The 26,129-nt window shown below is 45.3% G+C and overlaps 1 protein-coding gene across 5 annotated transcripts in view; it reads left to right on the top strand.

The window, feature by feature from the left end:
* Positions 1-26,129, top strand: part of Nos1ap (nitric oxide synthase 1 adaptor protein) — a 298,049-nt gene that overhangs the window by 74,178 nt on the left and 197,742 nt on the right. For all 5 annotated transcript variants that reach the window (XM_010616917.2, XM_010616926.2, XM_010616908.2 and 2 more), the window contains one exon: positions 5,349-5,420. In XM_010616917.2, the coding sequence (XP_010615219.1) occupies positions 5,349-5,420 (72 nt within the window). The remainder of the gene's footprint in view (positions 1-5,348; positions 5,421-26,129) is intronic.

Raw genomic sequence — 26,129 nt, 5'->3', positions numbered from 1 at the left:
TTATTATTATTATTATTATTATTATTATTTTAGTACCAGGGATCAAACTCAGGACCTTGCGCTTGCAAGGCAGGCAGCGGCACCACTGGCCATTAGTATTATAACCAATATACTTTATTTCTAAGAGCAGTTTTAGATTCACAGAAGAATTGAATGGCAAGGACAGAGGAAGAGTTGTTTCCCCCTTCCCAGTTTCCTCTATTGATAACATTAATGTGACACATTTGTTAGAGTTGATGAGCCATTGTTGGTAATGTTGTTGTTAGCTAACACTAGTAGTTTCTGTTTGTTGACTCTTTATGTCCTACATTCCACACAAAGTTACTTTTTATATGTTGTTCAGAATTTGTTTGTTGTTTTTGGGAGGCTTAGTCTGACACCAGCTATTCCAGCCTTATCACAAGCAGAATCATCTGATACATTTACCTCTGCTTGTTACCCAGATTTTCACCTTGTCTCGGGAAACATCTGACAGAAACATTGTGCATAAAGGGAGTTCCCAGAGGAAAGTGATGGCAGACATCTGGGAGGGGTGATTGTTCTATTGGTGAATATTTCAAGAGTTCTTTCTGCCTTTTGTGTTACAGTTTACATACCAGGAGGCACTACAGTTCAGTTTGTCACTGTCTTCAAAGGTTCATCTGGCAAGTAGGATGGATGCAAGAAAAAGGAAAACTCTAGTGCCAAGATTCACCCAGTTCTGAGGCTGAGGTTGTCCAGAAATAGAAAGTCTGTCAGTTAATCCTTTATGCATTTAATTCCTGCTTATTCAGAAATGAAGCCACAAACAGAACAAATAACCTTCTATCGTGATTAATCAGTTTTCATCTTTTATACATTCTAGATATCAATGAAAATCTAATATGCCCTGGCATTTTAAAAACTCTTTTGCTTTATTCCCCTGCTTCAGCTCCATGGTAGATGTTCTGAATGGAGACCCCCACGTGCTGTCTCACAGCTGGCATTCTTGGAAGGCAGACCCAAAAAGGCTGTAGATGTTTTATAGAATGACAGGTGATTAAGAAGCACCAAGCAGAAAGGTTTACTCATCTCTTGGTGAGCCAGGTATTGCATGTGCTACTATAAGAGCTCCTAGTTTACGTCCAATTCAAGTGCCTGCATAAAATCAGGTACCTTTGTAGGATCATAACAGGACTGCACAGGGGTAGAGCCGGCTCTAGAAGAGGTGGACTAATGCTGCCAGTGACCAAAGACCAGGCAGAATCCAGACATCAGGTGTCTCCTTTTGTCCCTCCTTGGAGTAGAGGTTCTCCTCTGAGCATTCTTGGAGGATGCTAGTCAGTCGTATATGCTTTGAGCATCTGTTTTTGTGCTTGGACTTGTGGTGGGCACGGCCAGCCAGTGCTGAATATGTGTATTTGGTTGTGTGTTGATGCTGTGAAAGAGACTGGTAGAGAGTTACAGGGGTCCTTCCTGTGGGCATCTCACCTTCCCTGGAAGGCAGCAAAGTGGAGATAGAGATTAATAAGCATTAAGGGAGGGTGGGTAGAACAGGAGTGTTCTGTGCACAGGGAAGAGCATGTATAGAAGTACTTGGCTGTGAGGAGAAAAGGTGTGTTAGAGAAACTTCTAAATAATTGAAGCAGCCAGGCTGGGGATTTAGCTCAGTGGTGCCACCACCTGCCTTGCAAATGCAAGGTCCTGAGTTCGATTCCCAGTTAAAAAAAATTGAAGTAGCTGCTGGCATGAAATGAAGCTGGTCTGTGCGGGCTGTGTAGGCTGTGCAGGGGACTTTGATTGTCATTAGAGCAGATGGAAGCAAGCAAGGGGGTTCTGAAACACGGCAGGGAGATACCTGGCTTGCGTTTCAAAATCTCTCTGGCGGCCTTGTGGAGAATGGTTTGGAGAGGCCACAGCAGCAGTGGAAGAGGAGGAGGAAGAGGAGGCCATTGGGCAGGTGAAAGGAGACAAGAAGGTTTTCTGGGGTCAGGCAGTAGTGGTGCAGATAGAAGGGTGGAGGTACTCATGAGGAGGATTGTCAGGTCCCTGGTGCTAATAAGCTGCTACTGAGTACAAGAGAGGAGCGATGTGATGAGGGAGGTGGAGAGAAAAAAGTATGAGTTCCCACTTTGGGAATTATTTCTCTTAATTCCCAGGCATTTGACCACTGACCTTTGATTGTTCTAGGAGCTCTTAGAGCTCAGTATCTGTTGAAGAGGTTGTAAAAGCAAAGCCATTTCTGATCAGTAAGCTGCCTCTGCCTTTGCCTGAAGGCTTGGAATTGGTTTTGCCCCATCTCTATTGGAAGTGACAGAAGCCCCTGTCTCTGAAGGTTGCTAGCTCAGAAATGGGTGAGATTCAAGTCTGAAAACAAACTTTCCTATCTGAAGCAGGAGGCAGCCAGGTTAGGTGTGGTTTATCTTGGGAAAGGTGTTGAGCCTGACCCCTGAAGTCAAACAGTTGCACAGACCACCATTCTGAGAGCTGAGCTGATTGTACACTGTCTCACATTTTGCTCAAGATAGAGGCACAGGGACAGACTGATGCTAGTTGTGGAGGTGGTAAGAGGCAGTTACTGAGAGGCTTTTCTGTGGTTGTTTTATGTATGTATAGAAAGGTGTATTTATGGTTACACCCCTCTGGTTTTGCCCTCGGGAATTGGCTTTCTGGCTTTTGCTCTGCTTCCTTGCCATTATGGTTCTTTTTTTGGATTCATGATGGTAATGTGGACAGTTAGTTCTAGGAGATGTACACCTATGTACATTCTTTTAATCTCTTTGGAAGCCCCTGAAGTGCAATCTAGCAGAGCTGGGTTACAGATGGATTCTCAAAAGGGCAGATTCATGACTGCCTTCATGTGATTGGGGAGGAAGGTGGGAAGAAAGAACAGCATGGTGTGAGTATGCTGTGTTCACGGGTGCGCAGTGTGAGGGAGGCATGTGGCATGTGACGTGTCGGAACACGTGTATGGTGAGGGTGTGTAGAGCTGTGTGGCGTGTGTGCGCAGTACCAGCTCGGGTGGGGTTGATACATCGAGGGAGGCACTTGTAAGGCGCCAGTGCTGGTGTCCTAACACAAGCTCCTCATGTGCAGAATTCTGCCTCCTTATTAGGGAATCGTGTCAGGAGCTGGAAAGCCACCTCTGCGCTGCATGTGTGCTGCCTCTGTCCACCCTGTGTCCTCCACATTTCCAGGCTGTTTCAGCACCCGTAGTCTAGTAGTGCCCCTCCCCGAGGAGGGAGAGACAGGGGACCAGTGGTGTCCTCTTTTGGGTGCAGTCCTGGATCCCACGGGGCATCAGGGAGCAGTGTGGGAAGCTTCTCTGTAACAGCGGGCCTTGCTGGGTCCCTAGGTCCCAGCCCTCACATCGTGCTGGGGGAACCCCCAGCTCCCGAAGGCTTCAGTTCCTGGCTGCACTAAGTCGAGGGCAGTGCTGTGCCCTCTGCTGTGCAGTGTGAAGGAGAGCGAGCATGGAAACTGCTCCCAGGGCCGGAGGGCCTTTCAAGTTGGGCAGTCGTGAGCTGGGGCCTCCCGGCTTTCCTGGCTGTGTGGGTCACTGACATATTGATAGATTTGGCTGCCCCGGCAGACCTGGAGTGGGGGTCAACCAAATGAGGTCTGACCATATTACCAGATGTTCTCATTCACTCCATCCAGCTTCAAGGCCCTTTCTTAACATCAGGTCGCTTCCTATGTGCCATGGCGGAGCTGTCACTCTGTGATCGCTGCTTGCCAGGCAGCTCATGGGCTGTTCGGAAGTGCATGGTCCAGCACAGACTGATGTTCGCAGTAGGTGAACCCTGTTGGCGGTGTTTAGGACTGAAGCCCTCCTCACTTGGGTCAGGCCTTTGCTCCAAATTTTGAGAAAAATCTTAGTTTCCTGTAACCACAGGAAATACTTTTCCTGCCCAGCTGATGTCCTATTCTCTTGTCTTCTTAAGTAGATGTTAAGTTATTTTGGGGCTGTCGATTTCATGACTGTCTCTTGGACTGTCTTATGTAGTCCACTGGTAGTCAGGAAAAGCAAACGCCAATGGGTCAGTGTACAACAGGGTGATGTGTATGAAGGAAGCAACATCATACATGCTTAATGATTGTTGGGTTGTCCTGTTTTTTTTTCTTTTATCCTCATAAGGAGTGATATCTAGAAATTATCTATACTTTTGATCCAGCACTCTCACTTCTAGGAATCCAACATTCCTAGCTTGGATGAGCTCAGAGAGACATAGATGCGGCAATCCATAGAAGCATAGTGACGCAGTGTTCAGTGTCCCTGAGTAGGGAGCCGTGATAGGCAGTGTGATAGACCTGTCCTCCGTGGTCCACAAAGGTGCCCAAGTTGTAAAGACAAAAGCTAGGCTGAGTGTGGCGGCATATGCCTATAAGCCAGCCTGGGCTACGTAGTGAGTTCAAGGCCAGGCAGAACTACACAGTGAGACCCTGTCTCAGAAATCCCAAACCCAAAATCTCCCCAGAAATCTAAGCTGCAGAACAACAAAATGTGAGCCTTTTTGCCTTTTAACACACACACACACACACACACACGCACACATACAATCCCCGCTGTGTCAGTGAATACATGTGCGTCAGGATGTGAAAAGAGATGTGTGTTGGACTGTCAAGAGTGAGGACTTTATTCTTTTGCTCTGAATATTTCTACATTTGCATAGTTTACAACAGGAAAGCACTTACATTTTAAACATTAACCTGCATGCAATTTGGTTTTAAAAATAATTTAAAAGTATAATCAGGTTGAACTTTTAATAAAACATCTAGCCCATTCTTTTCCTCCAATCTGGGATTTATTCAAATAGACGAGGACTCCAGTATATTTAGGGCTAACTGTTGCATTAATTAAAAAAAGTATATAATCATTTCCTAAGGTGCATTAATGTTTACCCAGTACTTTTGTGTAATAGATATCAATTCATTTGATCATACAGGTGAGGAAATTGAGACAAAGAAAGGCATAGTGCCTTGCCATGAAAATAATGGTGGGAGTCATTCTGATTCTGAAGCTTGCTTGGTTAAACAGTGTTCTGCTACCTCTCTGATTAAAAGCAAGACAAAAAAGGAAATAGTAATTTCTGGTGAAGTTGCTTTTTATAATTGTAAGAACAATCTCAGATACCCTTTGGCTTTTAATTGCCTCATCTGTAGAATGGGGAGATGAACTTGGTGACCTCCAAAACTCTAAAGCACTAAAAAGCAAGGCCTGTGCCTCTACATGAGGCTGAGGCAGGAGAATTGCCATGAGTTCAAGGCCAGCTTGGGCTACATAGTGAGATGCTGTCTCCAAAAAACTTACAACCAAACAAGCAGTACATTCTGTGATTAGGGACTCTTGTCCTCTCTCTTCTCAACATGTGTTTCTTTCTTTTTCACAGTATGTAGGAAGCCTGGATGTGCCGAGACCCAACAGCAGGGTGGAAATTGTGGCTGCCATGCGCCGGATACGGGTGAGTGAGTGGTCAGAGTGGGGTGTGTGCAGCTGGAGTTCAAGCATCTTAGCTGCTGGCCTTTTCAGATGGCATCGGACTTGTCAAAATGACAGCTGCATCCTTTGCAAGCCCCAAGCCTCTTCGTCCTCTGTTGTCCTGGAGGCTGTTCACACTGGGTGGTTAGTCTTGATTCAGAGCCGAGGTTGAAGTGGGATGTGGTGGCCGAGGGTACCATCCTCCCTCTCTTGTAATGTGCTTGCACTGTGCACTGAGGTACACGTGTGATGGTTGGCCAGGTAGGGATGGAGAATGCGAAGAATCCTTTTAATTTAAAGATGTTAGGGGAAAGGTTTAGTAAGTAGCTGGTAATTGACTCAAAGCATATTTTTAAAAGGCAGTTGCTATGGCATAGAAATATAAAGCTTACTTTAATTTTTGAAAACTAAATGTGAAATTTCAACAAAATTTCCTGGATTGGCGGCTTTAGATCCTGGGCCTGTGTGTGTATTCTCTCCTGCTGTTTCTTGTTCTCTAGAAGATTTGGCATGTGTTCCAACCTGTGTCTTCTGACTCTGGCACATGGAGCTGAGATTGGACAAGAAGTAAACTGTCTTCCAACCATGGTGTAAGAGTTAGTTCATGTTCTGTGCACCGGAATAGGATAAATTATCTTAGGCCCGTTCATCTTAAAGGTAGACTTGGGATTGGTCAACTGTGTTATACTTACTTTTTAAGAGAGAGAGAATTGGTTTTAGAGATGTCTAGATTTGCCATCTCCGGATGTAGCCTGGTTTGGGCTCATTGTTCCTTGTCTTTACTATAATCTCACTTAAACGGAAAACATGAAAATGATGCTGGTATTTCATTTTGCTTTTGTTAGTTTTGTATTCAGCCAGTTATTCATCTGATCAGCAGAAACCTCAGTTTAATGCCAGCAGTGTTGGGATGAAAACAAGCATGTTTACTGCTGTTTTTATGAATGGTTCATCAACCTAATAAAATACTTTTTTCAGTAACTTGATCCTCCCAGGCTTTTGGCTTTATTTTTTCAGAATTAAGTTGAATTTATTGAGACTACTATTCAATGCAACAGTACTATTTCCCATGGACTTAAGTAACAAGTAGTTTTTGTTTTTTTATTGAGTTTATTGGTACAATCTAGGTATACAGTACTTACATTCATTAATGGTTCATCAACCTAATAAAATACTTTTTTCAGTAACTTGATCCTCCCAGGCTTTTGGCTTTATTTTTTCAGAATTAAGTTGAATTTATTGAGACTACTATTCAATGCAACAGTACTATTTCCCATGGACTTAAGTAACAAGTAGTTTTTGTTTTTTTATTGAGTTTATTGGTACAATCTAGGTATACAGTACAATTACATTCATTATTGGGATCCTGTACCTTTACATGATAGGTCTTGATTCTCATTTTTTCCCCTTGTCCCTGCCCTCCCTTCACCCCCTCCTCCCTTCCCCATAACAAGTAGTTTTAAAGCACTTTCACATGAATAATTTCCTTTAATGTTCACAGCAAGCTGTGGAGTTGGGGACGATGTCAGTCTCATTTTCTAGCTTAAACTGAAGCCCAGAAAGGGAAAGTAAGGTGTCACCCTAGTCCAAGAAAGGGTTTTTTCTGCTTGGTCTTGGGGACACATGCAGATTTTATCACCCATTTGACTGAAGGTTTGATGCTCAGAATTTCTGGGCCTCTTCTCCTCTTCCTTTTACCTTGGATATAAAGCAGGTACAGAAGCCTTGTCGAGAGACCGTGTGGGATGTTACCATTGTTAGGAGGGCCTCTGCCTTCATCACTGCTGCTGTGATAGGAAGGACTGGATTCGGAGCTGGCCTGTCACTCAGATGTCCACCAAGGTCCCTCTTTCATTCACTGAAGGACGGAATCTGTTGTTGCTAACGTCACTGTCACTATGAAAGTAACATCTCTACAAAATAGTAGCTACCAAAATTAGTAGCTCCTTACACATCATGAGCTTTGTGAAGTGTTTTGATATTGAAATGATGTTTTATGACTGTTTACAGCTACTCTGGATGAGGTAAGGATATTGCTGTGAGGTTTTATAGATAAGGACATAGAACCTTGAACAGGTTAAGCAATTCTAGGTCGGGTTGCTATTAACAGGTGGGCTGGAGCTTCACATCCAGGGCTGAGCTGCCTGTGATGCAGATATGAGTCAGGACCCCAGTAGGGAAGCAAGGAACTAGGACGTGGCATCTCCCTGGTACGGGAGCCAGTGGCAGGAACACAACTTTGTAGCATGATCAGAGGCTTGGGAGGACATTGCTGGAGGCAGGAATGACTGGTCGCAGGGTAGGAGTGGGCTGGTCTGCAGATGTGGAGGTGCTGGGGGCTGGAGCAGCCCTGTCGCATCTTCCCTCATGGTCTGCCAGGCCATGGCCCCTGTGCTGTCTCTGCATTCTGCTTTGGGGGAGCTGCTTCCAGCACCTAATGAGCAGCTCATTAAATTAGAAGGAGAAATTAATTGGCCAGAAAGCTGTTTGGTCTGGCTGTCCAGGCACTTGTTTAGACTGCCTACCATTAAGAGCAAGTGCTCTGATTGTGTCGTTCCCCAAACCCACAATTCACTGCTAAGTCCAGGCTGCTATTTTCTTTCCTTCCCTTTTCTTTTGTTTTCTTTTCTTTTCTTTCTTTCCCTTTCAAAAGCTGTTTGGGCTGTAATTACAGCTGTCAAGAACTAGGGCATGAGATCTGTAGAAAGGACTCTGCCTGATGGTGCCCTTTTATGTTGAATAGTGCTAGGCAGAACTCTGTGGGCTGTGGCTCCTGGGTGCTCTTGTGGGCTCAGAAGCCACAGGCCTCAAAGTGGGGCTGGAGTAGGGGGAGGTCCCCCAAGAGCAGCAGCTGTGGTAAGGAGCAGAGCCTTACACACAAGATGTATGTGTCTTGCCAGGCTCTGAGCCTGCTGAACTCCTGGCCTCTCTGGGGTGCGGTGCTATGGGGTGGCAGTGATCACCACCTCTCTTTCCTGGGGGAAGCCCTCAGAGAGCGAAGGGCTCTGCTGAAGGGGCCTACATTCCTCCTTGGAGCTCTGGCAGATGGATGCGTTTCTGTTCCTTTCCCAGCCCCACGCTCCTGTGTGTACTCCAGCTACATGCGTGACCTTTGTGATCAACTCACTCCTCTTCTTTCTCCTTCTCTCTCATCCGGTCTTTCACTTTCCTGATAGTCTTTCTGAATTTATGGTTTCTGTCTTGGGCATATGTTTCTTTTTTTAATGTGCTTTCAAGATGTCTTTATAGTTGTTGAATAGGCATTAACGTTAAATTTAACTTTTTGAAAGTATACGGTTCAGTAATGCTAAGTAGACTCTAACTCTTACAGCAGGTCTCTAGAATGTCTTATGTTGCAGCACTGAAACTCTGTTCCTATCAAATATATTTCTTTCTCCCTCGGCTCTTGAGAAGCAGGAAACCTTCTATCTGTTTTTGACTGTTTTAGATATCTTGCATGTGAGTACCATAATGTATTTGTCCTTTTGTGATTGGCTTAATTCACTTATCATAATCGCCTCAAGTTTATCCAGTGCAGGTAACAGTATTGCCTTCCTTTTGAGGGCAGCATAGCATTCCATTGTATATGTTACATGCATATGTATAGTTTCTCTATGTATTCCTCTCTCTGTGGACATTTGAATTGGTTGTACTTCTTGGCTATTATGAATTGTGCTGCTATGAACATGGGTGTGCAAATATCTCTTTGAGTCCCTTCTTTGAGTGTTTGTTGAATATATGTCCAGAAATAAGATTGCTTGGCCTTTTTTTTTTTTTTTTTTAAAGCTGGGGTCTTGCTGTGTTGCCCAGGCCAATCTGAAATTCCTGTGCTCAAGCGATTCTCCTGCCTCAACCTCCCTAGTTGCTAGGACTCCAAGTGTGTATTCCTGTATCTGGCAGTAGTTCTGTGTTTTGAGGAACCTCCAGGCTGTTTTCCATAGTGGATACCATTTTCCCTTCTTACCAACAGTCCAGAAGGATGATTTCAAGATTTTTTTTTCAATTACTTATATACCTTTATGGTTGCTAGCCCTTTAAACAGGTGGGTCTCTTTCTGGGGACCAGTCTGAGTATTCCTGGATGTCTTAGTTACTTTCCTCTCATTGCTGAGACAAAACATCTGGCACCTAAAGTTAAAGGAGGACAGGTTTATTTAGCTCACAGTTTGTAGAGATTTCAGTCCATGATCAGCTGGCTCCAAGGCAGAAGGAGAACCATTCATAGCAAGCAGAAGACAGCAAAAGCAAGCAAGCAAGAGAATCAACAAGCAACTTTAACCATGTCTTTCTGCCCCTTTTATCTTATCGAGACTATTTAGGGCAGGTAGCACTATTGCCCTTAATCCTAGGGCCCTTGAGCCTTGTGATACACCATGAATCAATCCCGGAGCCACACACTGCAGATCCGGCCACCTCAGAAAGAGCCCCAGTTCTGACTGCATGAGGCTTTGGAGGGAATTCTAGACACAGGCCATAACACTGGGTGATCTCAGGCAGCAGGACACATGCCCACAGTGGACTTGGAGGTTGCGTGCTCTCCCGGGGGCCCCGATGAATGGCTCCATGCCAAAGCACTGGAGGGCTTTGGATTTGGGTTTGTCCTCCTGGATGGTTGCAATCTCAGGATTAGTCCACTCTTTGGTATGAGAAGACACCTAAATGGATAAAGTTATCAGGGCTCTGACAAAGCTTCTCTGGAATCAAGCTCTTTGATCTTTTACTTTTCTAACAATACCCCAAGTCTAACTGCTTCTGTCCCTGCCCAGCCTGGCTGTATGTATGCTTGTTCATTCATCCATTCCTCAGGTATCTTTTCATTTGTTTGTTTTGTAGCATTGGGGATCAAACCCAGGACCTTCCCCCTGACTACTCCCTAGACTTTAAGTCAATAAATTGCCCAGGCTAGGCTCTAACTTGAGATTGTCCTGCTTCAGCCTGTCCTGCTGGGTTTCTAGGCATACACCTGGCTCCATTTCTCAGATATCTGTGGGTTCTCCCACAGATCGTAGTAGCACTCTGCTGACTGCTGGTCAGACAAGGCCAGGCCAGGCCTTGGATAGCTCTGTATGTTATTAGGCTAACCAAGCATGCAGTTGGGAGATCAAACCCAATTTGGGGGAGACAGGGAAGGCCTGGAGTGGGTACCGATAGCTGGAGTCTATGACAAGAGATGCTGCAGCCAGTGAGGGACTGTCACAGCTCAGGGAGGACTCGCTGCTCCTGGGGGAAGGGATAAAACGATGTCACAGCTGTCTTTGAGCCTCCAGTGCCCACCACGGTGCCTGGCCGGTGCATGTCCTTTGTTCCCTGGCGTTGCCCTCCTTACCTTCCTTGGCATTCAGTGAGCAGAGCACTTGGCGGCAAGGACCAGTGTGAGCGGTCTGGTGTCGTCTCCTTGACTTGCTGCGTGACCTCGGTGAGGCATCTACCTGCTGTTCATCTCCATTTCCTCATTTATACAACAGAGAGAGCCTGGCGCTTCTCCTCCCATCTCTCTGATGCTATTGTTGAATCTGGGATAATGTGTGAAAAATGCTTTATAAACCATAAAGAGCTATTTATATTCATTGGTATCATTTTGATGCCTTCCTCTGGGTTTCAAGGCATCTCACAAATGTAGATAAATACCCCGAGAGATATGGAACGGCCTCATCCGGCCCCTTTAATAGCAGTGTGTTTTCCCAGGATTCAGCACAAACAGTCCTTCCTCAGGGAGGCCTTTTCTGAGTGGGTCATCTTGTCCTCCTGTGTCTTACAGCGGACACCATGTGCCTCTCTTGGTGGCACTGCTAGCAGCTGCGTTCCCAGCATCTCCCACATGGCATCTGTGCTCAGTAGACATTCATTGAGTGACTACTTGATACTCATGTGAGCATAAGATGCTGAAGCCCCAGGAAGCTCCACCCGTGGGGTCCCAGGGGAGGCCAGGGTGCACTGCAGATGGACCTGATCAGCTCTAGAGCTTGGCTGATGGCTCCCGTGTGGTGGGAGCCAGGCCACCAGCTCTGCTTCCCTCCTCCCACACCTTCACATCTATTGAAGCTGTTCGGGGAGAAACGCTGGGAGAGGAGGGGAGAGGGAAGGAGAGGGGAGGAAAGGAGAGAGGGGAGAAGCGGGGAGGAGCGGGGGAAGGGTGCCGTTTTGGTCTGGCCTTCAGGGCTGGCTGGGGAGGGGACAGCACTTCCTGCCTGTTGGATTTGCTCACTTTGGACATGTCACAGAAATGGCCTCATCTATGTGTGATCTTTGTGTTGGGTCTTCCACTTAGCATAATGTTGTCAAGGGTCATCCCATAGTGCTACATGTCAGCACTTGTTTTTATTCCTGGATCATAATCCACAGTGTGGATATACTGTGTTTGTTTGATTCATTCAAATGCTGGGGGTTTGCCCCTCTGCTTTTCTTTAAAAGAGGACTCAACTTTATTAAACTTTGGAAAGCACTTGATGTGGTTTGAGGAGTGTGCGGGTGGGTACAGCCATCTTCTTCTCAGCCAGAGGGAAAGCAGCTTTCTCCTGGACCCTGGGGCACATCCAATCTCAGCCAGCTGGAGATTGCTTTACTGATAGCAGAACCTTATTTTTCCCCCACAAATCTTTTTTAGAAAGTGTTGACTTTCTCTTTTGAGCCAGTATTACTTTTAGTCTATGGGGGAATAGAAGCCTAAAAGAAACTAAGTCCCTGTCTGCATGGAGTTTATAGTCCAGTGATATGAAAGGGTTATGGGAGGAGATTGTAAATATTTTTTTGAACCACATGTAAATTCTCTACAGAATGGTGAGGTTCGATGTGAAGCTAGATTGTGCCAGGAGGTAGGAGGTGGGTGTCATTTTATACAGGCTCAGGGTTGTTGTGCTACCTGTGTCTCTAGAGATGTGACTGAAAAAGGAGTGAGCTATGTAGGTCTCTGGAGGAAGAGTGAATACCAGAGGGAACGGGAAGTGCAAAGGCCCTGGGGAGGACAGGAATAGACTTTGACAGTTCAGGGAATAGCAAGAAGGCTGGTATGAACAGAGTTGCATTATCACATTATTGCAGACTGAGGGGGAATGGTAAATTATTTGTAGAAATTTATTCCTGGGAACCACACAAGAGAATCTGGTTTCCTAAATACCTCCTGAATACCGGCTCACAAGTGAGCAGATACATTTATTTTTCTAGAATTTACATAAGACTAAAATCTGCTTAGTATGAAGAGTTTGGTTCTGTCCCTGAGGTGAATAACTCAGGAATGATTTTTGAACTGGGACAGAGCTGTTTAATAAAAACCCGGGAGCAAGGTGTGGTGCCTGCCAGCACTCTGTGAGCCTGAGGTAGGAGGATCACAAGTTCAAACCCAGCCTGGAGAACTCAGAAAGACCCTGTCTCAAAATAAAACTAAGCTAGGCGTCGTGGTGCACACCTGTAATCCCAGCACTCGGGAGGCTGAGGCAGGAGGATGGCTGTGAGCTTGAGGCCAGCCTGCGCTACATAGTGAGTTCAAAGCCAGGCTGAACTACATATCCACTTAATGCTTGTGGGTCCTTTTGAAGGTTGCAGTGTTTGTCCATCTCAGGAGGCAGATATGCAGAAGACCAGTTGATTGCTGCTGCACTAAACAGCCTCTGGGGACCGTTCACCCATGCTCCTGGCACTGGCAACGGGCGGCACTGAACACTTCTCCCTCACTTTGATAACTTCTGTGGTTCTTAATACACATTCATGTATAAGCATAATATTTTTCATTTTAACCACTTGTAAGTATTCAAATGCATTTAACTATATCATAGTACTTCGTACCGATCACTGTTATCTGTACCCCAAACCTTTTCATCACCTGTAACATGAACTCGATACTTCCTCAGCAGTTAGCCTCTTTTTCTCCCCAGGCTGGGTAACCTCTGTCCTGCCTCTTATCTATGAAATTCTCTCTTCTAGAGTCCTGGTGCAAAGACCTCTCATAGCATACCTGTGCTCCTGTGGTCCTTATTTCACCAAGCGTAGTGTTCTAAGGGTCCACCGTCATCGCGTGTGTCACATTTTGCCCCTATGCGTGGCTGAAAAGTATTTTCTCCTGTGACTTTTTGCACATCACACCCCACATAGGTTTTGCGGTGTGGCTGGTTTCCCCTTGGGACTAGAAGCATTGTTATGGTCAGGGAGCCACTGCCATGGGACACAACAGCTGCAGCAATATACACTAGACTCAGCTGAAAAGTCTCCGCTTGTTACTCGTGTCCCACTTCATACTTGTTTAAGTGAATTTGCATATTCACTGTTACCAGGCAGACAGTCTTGCTCCTTTATCGATTAGGGTCCCAGAAGTGAAATGACTTGCTCAAACTAATTATATGGATGTTGTCCTTGTCCTCCTCACCAGACTTCGGAGTAGGGTGCTCTGTGCTGTTTGCATGTCAGCGCCACGCGAGCACTCCACAAGGGTTACGACGACACCGTGCGGTGTAGATGTCAGCAGCATCCCATTGTATAGGTGGGGAAACTGAGGCGTGAGAGCGTTCAGTAGCTTACCGTGGCTACAGAGTTGGTATGTGGGCAATCTAGGGTTTCCTCCAGAGCTCGAATGTGGTATAGATGTGGCAAGGAACCTAGGTGAGAGTCCAGTCTGCTTGCTCCTGGCTTGGAGACTCTACAGGGTCTTGTTGACCAATCCCGCTTTGCCCAGTGTCCTGCCAGCCCACCTCATCTGTGTCCCCAGTCGTGCCTTTCTCCTGTCCAGGAACACTGCCAGGCAGTCTGCAGCACTAGATGTAAATAAGGTCATTATTGATTTTCATAAACTTCTTTTTTGAGCTTGAGACTCATACATCCTGTGTGCTGCCCTCATTTGGATGTCCCAAAGGCACCTTAAATTCAGTATGTCCAAAACTGGATTCATCGTGTCTGTACTCTCCTGTTTGCTTTGAAGCCTTTTTCCTTCTGTGTCCTTACGTGTCACTCATCCCAGAGCGTAAGCTCAGGGTCACCGTATTAGACTCTTCTCTGCCTAGCCCTCATATGAGTCACCCTTACTGATTTGCCTCCTAAATTCTCTCACATGTGAGTGTCCCCTGCACCCACCGAGTGGGGCCCGGTCCCTCACTGCACAGGCAGCTGCAGTCGCCCTCCAGACCTTCACTGTGGCTTAGGCCTGTGCCCTCCTCCCAGCCTCGTCGCTGCTGCCCGGCTCATGTGTCTGGAGGGAGTTGTGTAGGTCCCATCTTGCTCAAGGCCATCTGGGGGTGGTTCCTGGCCTTCAGGCTGGAGTCTGATCTCTGAGCACCTGGGTTCTGTCTGGCTCCTCAAGCTGCAGTTGTTTCAGGCTGTTCCGACACCCTGCTTGTGGCCTGTGGGTACCCACTTCTGTTCCTGCACTTTTCTTTGGAGGGGGAAGTACTGGAATTGAATTCAGGGGCTTCACACTGAGCTATACCCCCCCCTTTTTTTTTTTTTTTTCTTTTAATTTTGAGACAGGGTCTTGCAAAGTTACCCAGGCTGGCCTCAAACTTGCAATCCTTCTGCCTCAGCCTCCCAGGGTGCTGAGATTACAGGTATGGCTCTGCTCTCCTTCCTGCCTTTTGAGGGTGGCTGAAGTCTGTTCCCTCAGGACTCAGCTCAACTTCTCCTTGTCCCCTGTGAGCCAGTTTGGGCTTCTGTTATAGAAGCTTTGTGAAATGCCTGTGAAGCAGCTTGCTCTTCCTTTGTGCTACCATTACGTTCTGTGGAGATTCTCTGCCCTTACCCCAGTGTCTATTTCCTTGAAGGTAAGGACCATGACAGTCATCTTGAGAGCCAAGGGATGAATTACTCCACTGCTAATTCTCTGTGATACAGGAAAGATGTCAATGCTGTGGGAATTAAATGCAGTGATGGTCTTGGTCCTTAGCACTGTGCCTGGCCCATAATAAATATCCAGTAGCTTGTTCACACTTTCTATCTCCCTTGCATGAGTGGCTCGGAGAAACCTTCCCCCTTTGTCCTGGGACATTATCATTTGTTGAAGTACTTCCTACAGAGTGGGTCATCAGGTTAAATGAGATTCTTCATAGAAGGCTTTGTTAATTGTCAAACACATGTACTGATAGGTAGTTGCTGGACTCCAGAAAGCAAGCAACACTTTGCACCACAACCCAGGTGTGATGGTGCATGCCCATAATCCCAGCACTCTGAGAGGCTGAGGCAGGAGGACTGCAAATTCAAGCCTAGCCTGGGGAACTTGTTGACTTATTGAGACCTTGTCTCAAAATAATTTACAAAAGGGCTGGGGATGTAGGTCAGTGCAAAGGTCCTGGGTTTAATCCCTGGTACTGCAGGGGGAAAAAAATAAAAAAGAATTGGCAGCATAAGCCCTTCTAGTAAAGGCCCTTTACTGGGTGGAAGGACCCTTGCTTGGTGGAGTTTCCCATTCATGGACTCCGGTGTACTTATCAGGCCTGGATGGAAGACTTGGCATCTCTGCGTATTCCATATAGCGCCCTGCCCTTTGACATCTAATCAGTATGAAAAATAACACAGGCCAGCTGCTGTTCCTCAGGTTCTGTGGTTGCCTGAGTTCCTGCCTCCCTGAAGAGACATTTAACTGCAGCATGGTTGGTTGTGGGATGACAAATCACTTCTCCGCAGTGAGCTTGACTCTGCTGCCTAACCGGTGGGGATCATCCTTGTTCTGTGAGCAATTTACCTTGTCTCTTTAACCACCAACCATCCTGAGGAGATTTGTTCATCTCCTCACCCGAGGGCTGGTTAGCTAGGTAAGCCCGTACCCTGGCTCTTTCCTACGAGAAAACAGTCATTGGGGTTTTTCCTCGCTTCTCAGCCTTTCTTCTCCAGCTGCCTGAGATGGTGGAGGGCCCCTGTTCCAGGGAGTCCCTGGTTTAGCAGGATGTGTGTCCCGAGTAACCTAATGAGCCTCAGTCCCAAGGGGTTGTGGATTTAGGAAGGTGTCTGTGTGACCATTTCTGAGGATCAGCTCCCCTCCCTTCCCGGAAACAGGAGGCCTCCCCAGCGCTCCCAGGCTTGGAGCTTCCATCCCAGGCCCCCAGGGTAGCCCTGTCACCTCTCTGGGGAAGAGTACTCGGCCGGCATCTGGGACACAGGCACCTGTATCATGTCCTTCTTGACAGCCATTCCATCTTTCCCTGCTCTGTTTTGTCACTGTGGACCCAAGTGGGTCTTTATCTTGGCTCAGAAGGAGCTGGAAGAGAAGAGGTGTGAATAGTTCTGAGTGCACATTAGTTTTTACTACTTTTTAACTTGACTTGGTATTCTCTTAGATATTTTTAGAGGTAGGAACCTGAAAGACATTTCATGGAAAAACCAGGAAGGACCACGCAGGAAATGGCTTATCTCTCTTTCTTTTGTAATCATTGACACTAATAAGCCATATCAGAATTCAAGTGGCTGGTTCAGAAATACTAAGGATAATGGCACATCTCTGACAACGGCAGTTATATAACAGGCGCTGCTCTAGACATTTTACCTGTGGCATCTAACTCACTGAATCCAAGTAGTTACTTCATGAAGAGGCAGGTCAGCAACTTGCTCAAGGCCACCCAATCTATGGTCAGTCAATGGCCAGGATTCTGGCTCCAGAACCTGGGCTCCTGACCACTGTGCTGCCTCTCTAGACAGAGTGCCACTCCACACCCTGTTTGGGAACCTCTACTAGGTGGACACAGGTGTTACTTGCCAATGTACCCTAACCTCTCTGGGAACAGTGAGTGACGGTCTCTATTTGCTCCATCCTGTTGAAACTGGTCCCAGCCCTTCCATACTTCTGTGGGTTGCTGGTGGAACTGGCTGCTCAGGTATACACTTTCAAACCAAGCTGTTCCTCTCAGGTCCTCAGCCGATCAACAGGGTCAGGCTGTGGGAGGGAGAGTGTGACACCAAGGTCCCAGGCAGCTGCTGCCCACTCAAACGGAAAGGCAAAGGTCTAGAAATCCACATTCAAGTGACACAGAAGTTGCCATCATGCTGAGGCTTATGGGTGAGGGGGTTTGTGCGAGTGCACACACATGCACGCACGTGCACACACACACACTCACACTCTCACACTCACACTCTCACACTCTTCCTCTCCATCTCCCTCCCTCTCTCCTTCTTTTCTTTCTTCTTCCATTGAAAAACTAAGATGAAGTCTGGTAAAGGTGACACATACAAGAAAGGCTCTGAGCCTCCAGAAACTGCTTTCTTTCCATGGTGTCATAAGTCGCTACTCTCCTCTGCCTTCATCCATCTGTCCTCACAGGGCACAGTGTGCATTGGTACAGTGGGAGGGCTCCTCCTGTCCATCTCCACAGAACAGGAGGTGGAAGGGGCAGAGGCATGAGGGACTGCAGGAAGCCTGGTTTGCTTCAGGCTTGGTGCCCCAACCCAGCCTGTTTTGAATTGTTTTGGCTCTGCCTGGATTGAGGCTCACACTCAAACATGCCTTCCCCCTTGGCTGGAGCAGTCTTTTAAGCACTGAACTTGGAGGTCAAATAAAGTCTGACTTCCCTGGTTGGAATTTCTGAAAGAGTGATGAGATTCTAACTGCCTAGCAAGATACCAGAGGCCTCCTCTAGATGACAGTCCCCATGGATGGCCCCTAGGGCAGCTGTCTGCCTTTCTTTGCCAAATGACCCTGCTCATTCTGGAGCCCTGGTTTGACTCTTTTCAGCACCTTCCATCTTTTATGCAATCTTACTCCCACCCCAGTTTTGTTGTTTACAGAAATCCTTTCTTTCAACCTGATTAGATTTCTTTGTTGGCTTGCACATCTGGTCTTCATTTAGCAGGGATGACGCTTAATTTAAGTAAGAGTTTGGCTGCCTTTAAACAATTGCACCCTGCTGAGGGGCTGACGGGGAGTCTGTAGCTGGACTGTTTATTGAAAGAGATCATATTGATTTATGATTTTACTTAAATCCATTCCCAGACACCCCTGCATTTAATTCCATGGCTGGGCACTGAGACAGTGCCTTTAAGAATCTGATTTCCTCTTCTCCAGACTCCGTGTACATTCAGGACCACTATATGCACCTTTATTGGTGGAGGCTTGGGTTTCTTTTGGCACTCTCCCCTCCAACCCACCATGGTCATCTGAACCTGGACTCCTGGTTTGCCTCGCTGAGAGCTGCCTTCGTCCATCTGTCCTCACAGGGCACAGTGTGCATTGGTAGAGTGGGAGGGCTCCTCCTGTCCGTCCAGCACACCACTTTGGACAAACCACTAAAGCATAAGGTCTGACATGCCTTGACTCAAACTGTCGGTGGCTCTCTCTTACCTGTGAATGAAATGTGGAGTCCTTAGCGGACAGTCTGGCACTTCCTTGGTCTGGTTTCTTTGTGCTGGTCATTTTGCATCATTACCATACAGATACCCAGTTCTATGGCACTTCCTTACTAGTTTTTCGGTGTGTGGCGTGCTGTTTGCCCTGCCCTTCTCCCTTTATGCTTTCCTCTTTGGAACTCCCTCTGTGCCTTTCCTGCCATGTCTCTTTCTTCAAAGCCTATTTCAAATTGAAAGTCTTTGCTATAAAATCCTTGGTGATTCTTCTGAGCCTTAGGGTATCCTCTTTGACCTGACATCCTCTCCCTGTTTCTCTGAAGTCTGTGTCAGTCTTTCTCCTTCATGAAATCCTCCCAGTGCCCTGGGGAAAGCTGGTGACATTCTGTCATATTACCCTTTTGAGCTATATATTTCCTCCACATGTGTCCTTCTCTCTTTAAATGGAAAGATGTCACTCCCAAGGAGTCCATTCATCAGTCCCAGTGGAATGCTTGATAAATGACACTGGAAGACACTGACTTGCTGAGGAAAAGGAGCTTTTTCAGGCCTCACTCAGTGAACCTTCCATCAAGCCCACATTCAGAAGAACTATGGTAGATTGTTGGGGAGAGGTACTAGAAGAAACCCAAGCATCTACCAATACATGTCAGCTAAAAGACATTTATTGTGCCCATACCCAGGAAAAATAAATCTTAATTTCACACATTTTATGGGTAGCAGGATAACTGTAGTAACAAAAATTACAGATCATGAGATCCTGACTTTGAACTTTGAGAAACACTTGGACTGAGATTCCTCGGTACTGCAAAGACACTGCTGATGCAAGAGAATGACCATATAGCCAGTCTCACGTAGGGCATGTGGGCCTGGGAGGGTGTGCACCCCAAGTCCCACAGTTGATTTTGATGTTGCCATTCTCTTGATAGCTGTGGCTGGGTCTGAATCATGTAGCATCGGAAGCCAGAAACCTTCAGGCATGATTTTGATGAGTGAGTGGTGGTAGTGGAGTATCAGCAGATGGCTCTGTAAAAAATGGTTTTAATTAAAATTATTATTTTTTTTTATTTTTGCAGTACTGGGGATTGAACTCTCTAGGCCTCATGAGTGTTAGGGAAAGAGTTCTACCACTAGGCTATCTCTCTAGCCCCTGAAGAAGGGCCTTTTGAGGTTATTAGTGTCTGTCACTGCAGTGACCCGGGCACCTCTTTGCTAGTGTATGTCTTTTTCTCTTTGTCAGACAAAGATACTATCTTTAACTCAAGCGTTTGCATAGATTAGTCCGAGGGGGTGTCACAAATCATTTGTGCAACTGTGTCGATGTTGAGACTGAACCTTGAGATGCTCCTGTCCAGGCTGCCAGCCTGCCCACCTGCTAGTTGAATGTTATTCTCACCTCACTCAGTGAGACGGTTTCTCTGTCTCTTTTAAAATAAACTTTCTATTCTAAAGCAGTTGTAAATGTCCAGAATTATAGTAAAGATAATTACAGAGTGTTCTTGTGATCCTATACCCAGTTTCCCCTATTGTTATATGATACTGGAATGGTACCTTTGTCACAATAAATGAGTTGATACTGATATACTAAAATCCGTAGACTTCTGTTTTCCAGGATCTCATCCAGGATATTATATTAAATTTATTCATCATACCTGTATTTCCTTAGGCTCTTCATTGGTTGTGGAAGTTAGTCATACCCACCCCCCACTTTAATAGATAGGGTCTTGCTATGTAATTCAGGCTAGCCTTGAACGCATGACAATCCTCCTGCCTCAGTCTCCGAAGTACTGGAATCACTGCATGTGGCAGATGCCTGGCCTGGTTTTGATGACCTTGTTGTAGACGTCCAGAGAGTCTCCTGCCTCACGCTGGGGTACCACCTGTAGCCACCCACCTTTCTCTGGAACCTAGAGCTGCTACTTTATATCTCTGTGACCTGGGGGAAACAAGGATGAATAATAAAGAGACCTGGAGTCAGCTCAACACATGGGCAGCCAGGGGCTCATACCTCTAGCAGGCAGAGGAACCCTGAGCCATTGGCTCACCTTGCTTTTATTCACCCAAACACGAGCACAAGCAATCAAGGTAACACAGGATTCCTCTGGTTTCCAATATCCATTGGTACGTTTTCTGGTAAACAACTCAACCTCAGTTGTCTTAACTTTTCCCTAATATGCAGTCACCCCTGAGTCACCCCTGAGTGAAGCCTTGCTCCTTTGTGCTCACAGAGGAAGCCAATTAGGCCTTAATTCTCCTCTGGTCTTCAACAGTGGGTAGGTATTTTGTAGAATGTCTCTTACTTGGGATTTAACTGATGTTTTAGATTAGAGTCAAGTGATACGTTTTCGGGAGGAAGGACATTGTCATGTTGTATCAAGGGAACATAGTGATATGTAACTTATCATTGTTGAGGTAAAATTTTTTTTTGGTACTGGGGATTGAACTCAATACCTTGCTCTTGCGAGGCAGGTGGTGGAACCACTGGGCTAAATCCTGGGCTTTCTCGTTGATGTTAATCTTGATCTCCCTAGTATTACAAAGTTGCTCTCCTTTTTTCCCATACTGTACTCTTTGGAAAAAAAAACCATTATGTGTAGTCCACATTTAAAGAATAGAGAGCTATCCTTTACCTCCTTAAGGGAAGAATATCCACATGGATTATTTGGAATTCTTTTGAATGGAATATTTGCCCCACACCATTTATTGCTTTATTAAGTAATTTGTATCAGTATAGACTTATAATATTTATTTTGTGGTGTTATAAAATGCTTTTTTCCCCCTTGCTTTGGCTTTTGAAAGTTCTTTGATTTGGCTTCTATATACCTTTGATATAACCACGTAATTCTTGGCTATTTTGGGCATTTTTTTACTTCCTGGCACTACACACCAGGTTCACCCTGTATATTTCCTGAGTCAGGCATTTCTTCAAGGAGTGTTGGTTTGTGTTACACACCTACTTCTACCTGGGTATTAGGTGGATATGTTGTTTTCAGGCCCTCATAGCTTCAAGAGTAAGAACACACATATATATGTATATTACCTCTTGGAAACAGATATTTGTTATTGCCTGTGTCTAGATGTCCCCTCCAAAGCCTCATGCAGTCCTAGGTGGGGCTTTTTCAGAGGTGGTTGGATCTAGAGAGTGTGATGCTGGGATTAAGGGTGTGTGATTAATTAGTCCACTAAATTAGTTCATTGATTGGTTTGGTACCTGCCTGTTAGAACATAAAAAGGGCAGAAAGAAGTTGCTATTGTCACTTGGAATTCCTGCTTGCTGCCTTTTGCCTGGCCTGCTTTGCCATGGAGAGTTTTTCCTCTGCAATGCCCCTCTGCCATGCCCTCTGCCATGGAGCCAGCCAAGTGTGGTCTGAAACCTCTACAAACTGTGAGCTGTTCCAATAAACGTTTCCGCCTTTAACTTTGGGTGTTGGGTATTTTGTCTCAGCAATGAGAAAACTAAGACAATATCTGTGTTTCTGTACATACATGGTCATCTATATTTATATTAAGATAAATACAAACCCAGGGGAATTTTCCTCATTTAAACATTTCCTTTTTAGCGTAATTTTTTTCCCTCTAGCGTTATTTTACCAGGACCATATTAGCATACTCTGAAACTTGGTAGTTCTCCTTCTAAGCTGCCCATATTCTGACTTACTTTTCTTCTTCTGTAACCGTAAGTGGTAAGAATTATGGCTTCCAATAACTTTTTTAAACAAATATTTCAATCAAGGAGGGGGATGTAGGGGAGCAGGGCAGATTTTGTGATGTGGAGCAGTGTTAGAGTGCAGCCAAGCTGGGTCTGAGGGTTACTCCGTGTGTTTGTTGCATAGGAGCTCAGCCCTGATCCCCAAAGGGGTTTTCACTTGGCTTTGGTGTGGCATTAGCCCTGGGGACTTTGCTGTGGCCATGTACTAGGCCTATGTGATTCAGGAGAGCGGCCAGTGCATGCAAGGCCTTTAGATCTCTGGTGAAGGTGTGACAGTCGGGCTGCTTTACCAGGTGGGTCAGCTATGGAGTCTGGTGTGAAAGCAACCAGCTGTGGCACTGGGCTCAATGAAGTTCCGTTTTATTTGTGGTTTTCCCACTTTTTGGTTTATGGGCACATTGCTTCCCTGCACTTTTAAATTTAGACATAATGAGTTTGCCTATGCTTTTATTTAGAAATCTTCACAAAATCATTACATTTTTACCTAAAGATGTGATTTTTGTCTTATTAAGAAAATAGTAAATTTTACTTTTATAGAGAAGTTTCAGCAACACTGATTGGAAAGTACGGAGAGATCCCATTACAGCACCACCGCACAGTACACTTAAAGCCCTCTCACCATCAGTGTTCCACACTTGAGTGCCACATTGCTACCATCGATGACATACCATTGTTCCCCAGAGCCCGTAGGTTACACACACTTGGGCTTGGGCTCACTCTTGGTGTCGTACACTCCATGGGTTTGGACGAATATGAAATAACATGTGCCCACCCAGTACTCTGCAAAGTACCTTTACCACACTAGAAGTCCTCTGTGCTATGTCTTCCCTCCTTCCCGATCCCTGGCAACTGCTGATCTTTTCACTCTCTCTGTATTTTACCTTTCCACGTAGTTGGCATCCTACATCACATAGCCTTTTCTAAATGGAATGGCTTCTTTCACTTAGTAATATGTATTTGAAGTTCCTTCATGTCTTTTTATGGCTTGACAGTTCTTATCTTTTTAGTGCTAATTAATATACTCCATTGTTTGCCATTGTTCATGTATTTTTCCATTTGTCTTCTGAAGGATAGCTTGGTTGGTTCCAAGGTTCTGCAATTTTGAATAAAGCTGTTATAAAAATCCATGAGTGGGTTTTTGTGTAGATACGAATTTTCATCTTATTTGAGTAAATACCAAGGCATGTGATTGGGGGCTTATATGGTAAGAATGTAATTAGTTTTGTTTTCTTCTGTTATTATCCTCTTTTTAGAGACCATGAATTAAAGCACAGAGAGAAGTTGAGAAAAGTTGAGTGATTTTGCCAGAATCACAGAATATCATTCTCTCTTCTGTTGCTAACTACATAATCCCATTAAATAAGGTGTAAAGAAAAGAGGTTCATTTGGACTCATAGTTCTGGAGGTCCAAGGTCAAGGAGCTACATGTGGTCTTGGTCTTCCTGTGGCTAAGCCCTAAGGTGGTGCAGGACATCATATGGCAAGAGGCAGTGTGTGTGCATGTGTGTGTATGCCTCTTCTGTTCTTACTTCTTCTTATGAAGCCACTAGGACTCAATTATGACATCATCTAATCCTAACCTCTTCCTAATGCTGACCTCTGAATGTCATAGATTAAGTTTCCACCCTCTTAATCCTTCACAGTGAGCATTGAATTTCAACCTCCAAACCTTGGGGGACACTCAAACCATATCCAAGCCACAGTGCACAATTGGAAGGTGGTATAGATGTGGGTTGTGCAGTTTGTAATCTGCACTCTTCACCACCATGGTGTGCTGGACATATGATTAATTCCATAGCCATTGCTGTTGTCTGTTCCTTGGTACCATGGAAAATGTAGGAAGGAAAAACTAGATCTGGTGTGTTAGTCTCTCCCAGTGTGATGGAGAGAAAGACCTGGAAACCAATGGCTGTTGCAGTGGTAACTGCTGCAGCACCTTTGTCCAAGATTCACTGTGAGTGTGAAGACAGATGCAGTTCCTCCCGGGGAGGTGAAGGCAGGTGTCACAGAGCTGTGTTTCTTCAACAAAGATCAGTGGGATGGATGACAGTAAGGACAGTCTTGGCAGAGGGGGCATCCTGGGCCTATGGATGAGAAAGCACAGGGAGGCTGAAGAGGCATGCATTTGGCCCTGGTCTTCTCAGGCAATAAGACCAAGAAGGCACCGACTTGCCTGCTGGTAGTGGGGGGGTTACTGTAGTGGAGAAAAGAATACAATGAGGTTCACAGATAATTCTCTCTAGGGGCAGTGTAGAGGATAGAGCAAGACTCGTTGCTATTTCATAAGTTATAGCAAGAATACTGGCGCCCAAACTAGAAACATGGCAGCAATATTGCCATGAAACATGAAATGTTTCTCCATGAAACATGAGAGAGGATGGATCTGAAAGATGAGCACCATACGTACACAAGTGTTCAGTATTTGGATTTCTGAGTTATGAGGCACCAAGGGAAGCAACAATATATTTGTAACAACAGTATAGTTACTGGTGCACCAATCACTTATAAAAAGGGTCCAGTCATGAATGCACCTTAAAATGACCATGGTGCATTAAGCCCATGTATAATCTTCCCCATGATTATGTTACATTATCTAAGACTGCTTTGGGTTGGGGAATGTAACTCATTTGGTAAAGTGTTTGTCTAGTACAGGTGAGTCCCTGTATCTGTGTTCCATCCCCAGCTCTGTAAAAAAAAAAGAAAGAAAAAGGAAAAAGAAAAGAGTCTCCCATTTTTAGCAGACTGGAATGAGAGCTGTTTTTGCAGGCATTGGTGATTCAAGCTTGTGTGCTATTGGAGGAACATGTGGAAAGAAACTGCTGGGCTTCCAGAAGCTGGGCGCAGCCCCTGGCTGACAGCCAGCAAGGAAATGCGGCCTTCTTCCTGGAGCTGCAGGAAACTGAATTCTGCCAACAACCACCTAAGCTTGGAAGAGAACCCCAGGCTCTGGAAGGGAACATAGCCTGGTGGCCATTGGGATTGCAGCTTTGTGAGACCCTGGGTAGGGGACTCAGGTAAGCTGTGTTCAGAAACTGGCAGATAACGGATATGTGCCCTTTGTTTGTGCTCTTTTGTTATATAGCAATAGAAAACTATAAAATATCCTCATTCAGTCACCCTCCTCTGAAGACCAGCATCTCTTCTTATCTGTCCTCAAGGTTTCAGAGCTAGTGTTGTGCTTGCAGAGCTGGCAGTATATGCAAATCCTACACAAATACATTTCAAAGTAAAATTGCAAATCTTGCAAAAGATTTAGGATTATAGATTGTGAATAAAAGGATGGCTGGAAAACTGCTCCAGCCTTCCGTAGACAAATAAGAACTGGTCAGGGTTAGACCCACTCATAATTAATGAGAAACACAACAAGCATGCTGACAAGAAAACTGACTTCAAAAGAGGCAGAGTTGAATATCTTTGAATATTAAGATGCACCTTTGGGAAAATGGATGTCCTTAAATAATATTTGCAGAGATTATCTTTTGTGTAGTAGTACTGTGAAAGAAGATAAAATAAAGGATGCCATGCTATTTTGTGGTTTATGTTGGAAAAAATACAACAATGAATCAATTGCTAATTCAGTCCAGTTTAAGAATTAATGCAAAATTCAATATAATCTAAAGGTTTCACATTTTAAATAATATTTTCCACTTAAATAGTTTATTTGCTTAATTTTCCTCTCATTTTAGAAGGTCAAGTCTCTGTCAGCTCTTCCGTTTTTTCACTATTTGCTGTGATTTTG

This window comes from Fukomys damarensis, unplaced genomic scaffold, assembly GCF_012274545.1.
Source record: "Fukomys damarensis isolate Sample0158 unplaced genomic scaffold, DMR_v1.0_HiC HiC_scaffold_19, whole genome shotgun sequence".
In the NCBI taxonomy this organism is placed as follows: domain Eukaryota; kingdom Metazoa; phylum Chordata; class Mammalia; order Rodentia; family Bathyergidae; genus Fukomys; species Fukomys damarensis.
Note: the sequence above shows the minus strand (reverse complement) of the source record. Positions and strands in the feature narration are given on the sequence as shown.